General features: G+C 27.0%; 1 protein-coding gene across 3 annotated transcripts in view; it reads left to right on the forward strand.

Annotated features, from left to right (window-relative positions):
• The window catches only part of nmo (serine/threonine-protein kinase nemo), a 245,095-nt gene extending 235,903 nt beyond the window's left edge, over window positions 1-9,192 (forward strand). For 2 of the 3 annotated variants that reach the window (XR_011396940.1, XM_014237265.3), the window contains one exon: window positions 4,025-9,192. Coding sequence is in view for 2 of the 3 variants with exons in the window: in XM_014237265.3 (XP_014092740.2) it covers window positions 4,025-4,079 (55 nt within the window). In the remaining variant the exon portion in view is untranslated. The remainder of the gene's footprint in view (window positions 1-4,024) is intronic. The other variant, XM_070111479.1, reaches the window with a different exon arrangement.
• The last annotated feature ends 324 nt before the right edge of the window (window positions 9,193-9,516 follow it).

Genomic DNA, 9,516 nt, shown 5'->3' on the forward strand with positions numbered 1-9,516 from the left:
TATATATACCATAGTTATAAATGTGAGCTGCCACACACCAGGAGTAAATAAGCTAAAATGCAGCAGTGATTATTAGTAGTTATTACATTATCTCCTTCTTAGCCCTTAACCAAAGTCCAAACTAAACTCAACTACAATAATTTAAAAACTAAACTAATCTAAATTGAAGCTTTATTCGTACTTATATTTGTTTTGTTTATTCGTAGTTTTATATGCATATCTTTATAGCGAAAGCTAGTCATCTCTCGCCATCATTTAGTTTGTTATGATTTCATTGTTTTTGTAATTATTATTTAACATAGTTCACACTTTTGTATGTATGTATGTAAATTTCCGTAGTTTTAGTTATTTAAATTGTACTTACACTAGTTGGCTACACAATACTAATACTTAGTAAGACAGTTACGTGCGTTTATTTTAGAAATTCTATTTATTTTATAAATTTGCAAACAATTTTTACCAAACACACACAACTGGAGTTTAAATACTGATCCCGATTAATATTTAAATAATATTTAAATTTAAGTGCGATGTCCTAGTGTGTCTCACCTAGAAAATGCGTCTTTTGGAAATTAAAAAATACTGTATCAATTATTTTAAAATTTAAAGTGTATATATATATATTTTTTAAGAATACACAGTAATTTTTTTGTTTGCAGCTGTAAGTAGCTACGCATTCAAATTTTCCAAAAATCGACTTTATTTCGTTTGAAATTTATTGCAGAGAATTAAAACTGAGATTATTATTTATTACTTGGAAAATTTTTGCAAATACCTCTATTTAAATCGATCAGATCTCATAAAAAAAATTTTAATTTTGAATGTGTTTTGTTTGTAACAGCATTTTTTTGACAAGAGCGGAACCATAACTCGCTTATACTTTATTGAGTGACTCGAAATTTGGAGAGTAATTTATTGTGAAAATAGATAGACGTAAAATTTTTGTATCTTATAATGTTTAAAAAATATTTTCGTGCATATTTTTAGTTAAAAGAGCAATCATTATTTATTAGCACAATATTGAAAGCGATTTTTAATATATATTAAAACAAATTAAAAACAAAAAATTACCAAAAAAAAATTTTTTCATAGCTTATATTAGTTTAAAAATTTTTCGATTCTCAAAAAAAAATATATATATAAACATTAAATTATGTTCATATAGTTGCACCTATAAATGTTACAACTGCAACCACAACATTCTGAGCTTAAATTACACAACGTGTGTATTTTGGGTTTTAGTCGTACCGACCAAGCACCTTGCTACATATATAAAGGGTGTCCTAAGATTAACGCATGTGCACGGCTTCAGTTGTTGTGTTAATTGAATTTTGTAAGCAGTCGCCAAGCTTTCATTATTTTTGAAGTATTTTACAATAATGAAGACACGTTGTTCTATCGTGTAACGGTCCATTTTTAGTAAGCCTAAGCTGTCAGCTGTTGATTTGGTTTTCTTTTTTTGTTTTAGGGCTTGTCAACACTACTAGATAAATGGTGCAAAATTTAAATCTTGCGTTAATTTGGAACAACCTTTTTTTGTATGAAATAATTTGTACTCAAAACAACAAAAAACTAAATACGTAGCTGCACTGAAGCTTTAATTCTCTTCAAACGTGCATTTAATATATGGTAGAAAACAAAACTATTATACTCTGTAGCAACATGTTGTAAGATTATAAAAAACGTGTAATAAGATTGTTGTTTACATTTTGAGCAGCAATATATGCTATAGTAATTCGATTAAGCAATTTTTTCTTAGATTGTAGCACCACCTTGGATAAAAGTCTATGGTGAATTTCGTGAAGATGTTTTGTCAATTAAAAAAATACCTCAAAAACTGAGGGACTGTGTCTTACAACCCTTGTGGCAAGCCTAATATATCCTGTTCGAGTACAAAAGTGAACGTAACTCGTATGATTCAACACGTCGTTCTTGTCATTTTGGTGTAATAATTTTCAGTAAACGATTAGCAGTATTTATGAAATCTATTATGCGGATTAGCAGAATAACACATTTTGTCATAAAATGGATGTGGGCTAAATAATTTGATGTGCATATGCACTCTACCGATGTTATAAATTTATTGTTAGAGCCGGATGAAGAACGTATAAGATATGTTTATATGAACGTTTTTAGATAAAAATTGCAATTATACAGTATACAAGTAAGTGGCTCGAAAATGGATCCATTCAGCAAAATTTTCACCAGTTTCGAATTGCTTTGGAAAACCAGCAAAATGTGCAGCTCATTATATATATATTTTGTGTTTTCTTATTTATTAATTTATTTTTTAAACAACTTACAATATTACAAAAGAAACATATTGGAATACGGTTGTGTTGTTGTGCGGGTCTATCGATAATATTCACAAAATTCCCCTAAACACAAGTTTGTGAATAACCCTAAACCCGAAAAAATTTCTATTTGATTGACTCTACTATTATCCATTCGATACTACTGTCAATTAACACATAAAGCGACCACTAGAGAACAATCTCAATCCTTTCTATGACTTAGGTATACTGGATCGGCTGTGGAATCAAAAACCGATTGTACTTAAAAAGTTTAACAAAGCTTTGTCGCTTTTTTTAGAAGAACATTAAAGCATGACAACAATTAACTTCCGGCTAATTTGAAATAATATATTTATAATACTAAGAATTCGTTTCGCCTCTAATCGGAGATCACGTCTTGTGACTATTATAGTCATTTGGTTGTCGTGTCTAAAAAATCCTCACATCACTTCACGAAAACGCCACGGTCAGTTGCAGCGGCGCTTTTGATTTTTCATATAATCATGTGAGATGATCTCTACCCTCTACGCCTATAATGCGACTAGTCAGTCTTTTATAATCATACAAGAAAACAGTTATAATATTTAGTTACAGTTAATAAGTATAGAAAGGTACTAGGTAGATTATTATATTTATTACTACTAAAAAAGTGTGACTATTAATGTTTACATACCAAGTCCCTTTAATACTGCTTGAAGCTTTTAATCCGGAAATATTTAGGCGCCTATGCAAAAGTGACATATTTATTCGTGATTGTGATAAGACAGGTGCAAGAGAAGGCTGTAGATAATATCGTCTGAAGAAAAACTGCTATGAACTCATTTTCGAAAAGTATAATATTATGCCATGGTTGCTTCTTCGGAATCTAGGCTAACCATATTTGCCAGTTGACAGATTCTCCAACAATTTCAATTAAAAATGAATATTGCTGTTAGTTTGTAGGTTTTTAATAAAAAAAAATAAATATTTTGATATCTTATATATACATATATATATATATATAGAAGTATATATATATAGATTCTAGCAGGAATAATATATGCATTATACTTCATTATACTTCTATATATATATATATATGGAAGTATATAGCTATATATATATATATATATATAATACGAAATATAATTTTTTTTAATAAATGCATATATTGTTTATATAAATATAAAGAAACCTCGATTGGATTTTATAGCAGGTTTCAGAAAGCGTAAAACTCGAAAAAAATTTGGTTGTTTTTGTAGACGTGATTTATATACTTACATACTTAATATATACTTAATTTATTATTATGTTATATAAATAAAAAACAATACTTAAAATTGTTTTAATAAAATAAAACTTATGTTTATAAAAAAAAAATAATTTAAAACATTTTATATGAATATAATATCTTTTAAAACAGTTTCACACCACATTTTAAAAACATAAAAAATTATGATTTGAAACATTTCCGTTATGTTGTATAAATTCTATAATATGCAATATTTTTTTGTTTTCATTGTATTTGTTTTGTTATACATATTAGTAGCAGTTATGTTGTGTTGTATCAGTTGCTTTATATTTTTATATGTGTGTTTTTTAAGTTTCGCTTTTGTTTTATTTACGCATTTGTGTTAGATATTTTTGTTAATTGTTTTTTTGTTAAACAAAAACTGTATTGTACTATATGAAATATCTGGAGTGTTTGCTTATAATTTGTTTTTTCTCTTTTTCAATTTCCCTTTTTGCAGTTCAACTGTAGCGCATCCTTCCGAATTGCCGCCATCGCCGCACCAATGGGAATGACGGCAAAATGAGGCCATAGCCGCCTAAAAGTAGATACTAATTAACTACAAATAATATAATAAAATACAACAACAACAAAAATAACAACAATACCACCCATCTTAACCAAATTCTTTTCATTTAAATTTAATTAATGTAAACAAAAGCAACAACAAAAGCAAACACAAATTATGCAAACTGCAAAAATTAAGGATAGCAAATAAGGCTGAGGCAGCAGCGGATGCAGATGAAACAACAAAAATGCCGTAAGATTGATTAGAGCGAGGTATGCAGCAAAAGCAGCAAGAGCAACAGAGAACCAGAGAGTGACAGCGACAAATATAATTATAATTAAAATAAAATCATGTTAATAGACTCGTAATATTTAAGGATAAAGCAACGATTTTAATTTTTAAGTTGAATGTGAGCCAGCAAGCGAAGCGTGCGCAAGTTGTGAAATGCAACTAAGAGGGATGCCACACTTTTTGGCAAGTGCTGCAAAGCTGAAAATTACAAGCGAGGCGTGGAGGGGAGGAAAAAACGGAATTGGAAATATAAATGTAAATTAAATGGAATGTCTAAGAGGCAGCATGATAAATTAGAAGAAGAACAAGAATAAAAGAGAAGAAAAACACACTAATCATTCCATCACCACCGAATAAACACAAAATAAAGGAGACGAAGTTCAACGAGTAACGGGACAAGACGAGTGAACGGAACATTTAGAGCAACACTAGTCGTCAGAGAAGGTAGCAGGAATAATAAAGAAACTATATAAAATGTAACAACAACATTTGAAGCAAACGACCGAGCAGTACGTAAAGCTCCGCCAAAGTTAGTGGAAGCACGAAGGAGTCGCTAGCAGTTAAAAGGCTGTATAACATGAAAATGCAGTTAAACCGATAGACGCCGACAAATATTGCAGCGTCGAAGAAAAGCGTAGACAAACTTGAGGCAGATGTAGGCAAAACTTGCGATCTGCGAGAGCCAAGCACGAAGCAAAACGGCAACAAGACGATAAAGAATATAAAAATCGAATTGCATAATTCAAAGCTGATAAGATTAAAAAGTGTTAAATTGTAAAAATTAAATGTGTGTGTACAACAAGCAAAAGGAAGAGGCAAAGAGAAAAGAAGACAGTGTAAAATAAAATATATATACAAACATATGTAAAATGTAACAAAAGAACAAAACAAAAAAACTTCTTAAAACATCTTAACAAAAAGTATTCACAACAAAACGCATATACATACATAACTAGAAGTGGTCGCTGGAACCAAAGGGCCAATTAATAATCAAATAATAAAATAATAAATGGTGTAAGCAACAATAACAAATATGCGTATATACATAGCAGCATGTATAGCAAGAGTGACGACACAACAAGAAAGTAAGAAGCAAAAAAATTATATATAAAACAAAATTAAAAAGAAATTAATGAAACAAAGCAAAGCAAGAAATATTTCTCAATGTCCGTAACGAAAAGTAGTGTATGTATGTATTATTATGTACCAGCAATTATTATTATATAAACTATTACATATTTAACAATGTAACGACTACAATTACACTTACGACTATGCATATTAAATAGTAGTTATAATTAATGAACGTAATTAATTAATTAATTAATGTAATTTGTTTGCCAAATTTACCTCAAAACAAAAAAAGTAAAACACTTTTTTTTAAATACTATAAATAAAATAAATATAAAAGTAAATAATGTAAAGCATAAACACAAACACACGCATACAAATACATATATATATATAGGTATATTTGTGTATGTAGTGTGTCGCACACACACACACACACACAAGCATGCATTTTCAGTAATTTACGTCGGAATTTAAGACACGCCAAGGCGATACATGCGGCTTAAGACATAATTGCAATAGAGTTTGAACAGAAGAGAGTTTAGCATCGCTTATAGATATAGTATGTGTGTAATGTATTTTTGTCGAAACATTCGATTATTTTGCGCTATGATGAAGTGATTTGCTTGTTAGCGGTGTAGTACGTCGGTTTAAAGTCAAAGAAACAGCGTAAAATATAAATACAAAATTATAAAAGTGTGTGTATGTTAATTTGTAGCAGAAGAATATGAACTAAAAATGGTGCAAAAGTTGAGCGCAAATATAATACTTTGGTTTCAGATTAAAACAAATTAAATTATTGCAAAAGCTTTATGTTAAATGCTTTATTTATTAAAACTAAAAAATAAATTTTACATTTTAAAAAGTAAAAACAAAAATTAACAGCCATTATTGACAAAGTAAAGATACTTTGCAAATTCTCAAAAATAGTTTTTTGGTGATCAATATTAAATTTATAATATTATATTGACAAACCAAACATTATAAAAAAATTAAGAATAAAAGCAAAACCTTAATTTAACAGACATTATTGACCAGCTAACGTTTGTTTGCGAATTATCAAAAACTACATTTTGGTAAACAATATTAAAATATTTTTTTTTTCTTTAAAAATTTTGCCACTCATTTTACTTACTATAAATATGTTTACTAAAGATATTAACGAATAATTTGCTTATCTACAATATATTTTTGTGAATGGAAATTATACACAAGTTCAATATATTCTTATAAAATTGCATAAACTAAAACATTTCTTGTTGTTTAGTGCTGAAATATAACTTTTAAATTTAATATTTTGTATTTTTTCCACTTTTTTCAATGCAAAGTTATTTTTCACTGTTTCGTTCAAAATTGTAAACAAATAATTTTTTATGCAAAAAATAAAAAGATAAATTGTATGTAATTTTAGCTTAAAATTTTTATTTTATCTTTTCATTATTAATCGTTACACAACTATATAATAAATAGTGCAATTGGCTTGTTAAAAATATATTTAAAAATTTAATTAAATACGTCGGCTACTACTCTTTAGAATATATTATCACTTGCAAAATTTTTCGCCAATAGTTGTAAATTTTTAATAATTAACAACAATATAATAAACAGCGCCTGGTGCTGGTTAAAAAATTTAGTAAAAAAATTAAGACACTTAAGCCTTTGCGGCTGCGAGTTTTTTTTTATTAATATTATACAATTGTAAAATATTGCAAAAAATTTAGCGATTGCACAATTTTTATTGCTACAGAGCACACTTATTTTTGCCATTCTTTTTAATCTGATAAAAATGTTTAATAATTTCCATGTACATTAACAGCAATGGTCTTATATAAAAATTCACAACAATTTTTTTTTAATTATAAAATTTCTTTAAGAAACTTTTTAAATAAAATATAATGTTAAAAAATTATTAAAAAATATAATTAATTTTTGAATAAAAGTAATCAACATTAATTTTTATACACCGGAAAAAAATATTAATATAAAACCAAATTTTTCGTTTTAAATATAAAATAGAAACAAAGTCCATAAAATATAAAATTTCATTGTTTCTAATTTTTTTTTAATAAAACTAATGAACATAAATTTTCATACACCCAAAAAAAATGTGTAATATAACATATAATTTTTTCGCAAATTTTTTAATAATTCCTAAAATATTCAATTCGACAACAACACCGCCAACAATTTTTTTTTTTATTTATTTCACATAGATTAGCTGCAAACCTTTAACATTTTCCAGTTGTAAAATATGCTGCCGAAAATTGCTTACACACTCCGTTTTGAGTTATTTTTTTCATTTATTCAAAATTAGAATTGTAAAATTGTATAACACACACATGCATACATACATATATACAAACATGACCATGTACAAGTTTATATACAATTGTAGGTTATGTGCACGTATGTATCCGCTTTAAGTGTGTTTTATATGCAAATGACTCAAAGCAAGCGAAAATTAAATAGTAAAATAGCATAAGTTGAAAATGCAAAATTTGTGAAAATGTGCAAAATACAAAATGACATGCTTAGATATAACAAAGGTGCACTGAATACACAAAAATTGATCAGAAAATTTCGCTTTGTATTTGTAGTGTTTTTTAGCGGAAATACAGACACACACACGCACTTGCGCACCAAATGTTTTATGGAAAATTGTAAAGTTTCAATGTGTGCTTACTACAAGACTATAGCTACAACAAAAACAAATACATGACGTGGTAATAGCTATGCCGTTAGTAAAATGAAAATTTATTCAAGGCGCCTGCGCAGAAGCAACGCAGTTATTTCATCATTTTTTTTTAAATATAATATTTAATTTAAAATTAGCATAAGTTTTTGCTACACTACTTACTAAATGTGCGTATTTAATTGTAGTGGCATATGTATATACATATATAGTTACATATATACATACATATATATATTTTTGTATGAATTACTTAATGACTTTATAAAATAAGAAAACAAAAAAAAATCATTAATTAATGTAATAATTAATTGATTACAATTTGAGCCTGTGGACTGATTTCAAATAAACATAAATTTTAATTTTACAAATCTTTTTGTTTACTGTTACAATTTACTTGTAGCTCTTGTGGTTTATGCAATTTTTTGTTATTATATTATTATTATTATTTTTTTTTTTTGTATTTTGTTTTATTAATTTGCTTACATACTTGACCTAGTTTTAAATTATTTAGACATTATTGCTAAAACAACAACAAAAAATGTATGTTGCATTATCTCAAATCTTGCATAGACTTAAAACTCTACTACAAAAAACAAAATATAAAAAAAATAAAATAAAAGTAAAAAAGAAAATGTATCTGTAAGCAAGAATTCTTTCAAACACTACCAATTTTCATATTTACTATTATATATAATTGTATGTACACTTTACCATTTACCATTTACGATTTACCATGTACTATTGACTATTTGCTCTATTTGCTACTGCGCGAGCATATTCACTATCAGATACATATATTATGTATTATGTAATAACGGTTCTTACACAATGTTAGCATTGTATTTTCTTTTTAGTAAACAATTTGTCTGTCGTTTTTTTAAGCTTAGAAATGTAGTGCGAAGTTTAATAATATTTAGAACGAAACAAAAGTAAACAAATGCAAAAAATTATGAAATGATTTTAAGCTGAAAAAAGTATTTTTCGTAAGCATCACTATTATTGAAAACAAAAAATTTCTTAATAAAAAGATTCATGCAAATTTTTTACATATACGCAAAGGAAACTCTTGTATTTTTGCTTTTGACTTGTGACTTTAGCACTTGCTTCGTCGTCTGGGGAGTGCGAGTGTGACTGAATTTTTTTTTTTCAATACTTTTTCACACAAACATAAAAAGCTACACTGAAAAAATTATTTACTATATTTATTAATACAAATTGTATGCACACTTGACACAAGGTAAGCTAAATTTGTGAAAAAAAATTATGTAATTGCAAAAAATTAATGCCACTAAAATTCTTGTTGTAAACATTTGTTTTTCATTATTTTTTTATAAATTTCGGTTTTAAATTAATTTTGGTATTTTTATAAATTAAAAAAAAAATTTTA

This window comes from Bactrocera oleae, chromosome 6, assembly GCF_042242935.1.
Source record: "Bactrocera oleae isolate idBacOlea1 chromosome 6, idBacOlea1, whole genome shotgun sequence".
Classification (NCBI taxonomy): domain Eukaryota; kingdom Metazoa; phylum Arthropoda; class Insecta; order Diptera; family Tephritidae; genus Bactrocera; species Bactrocera oleae.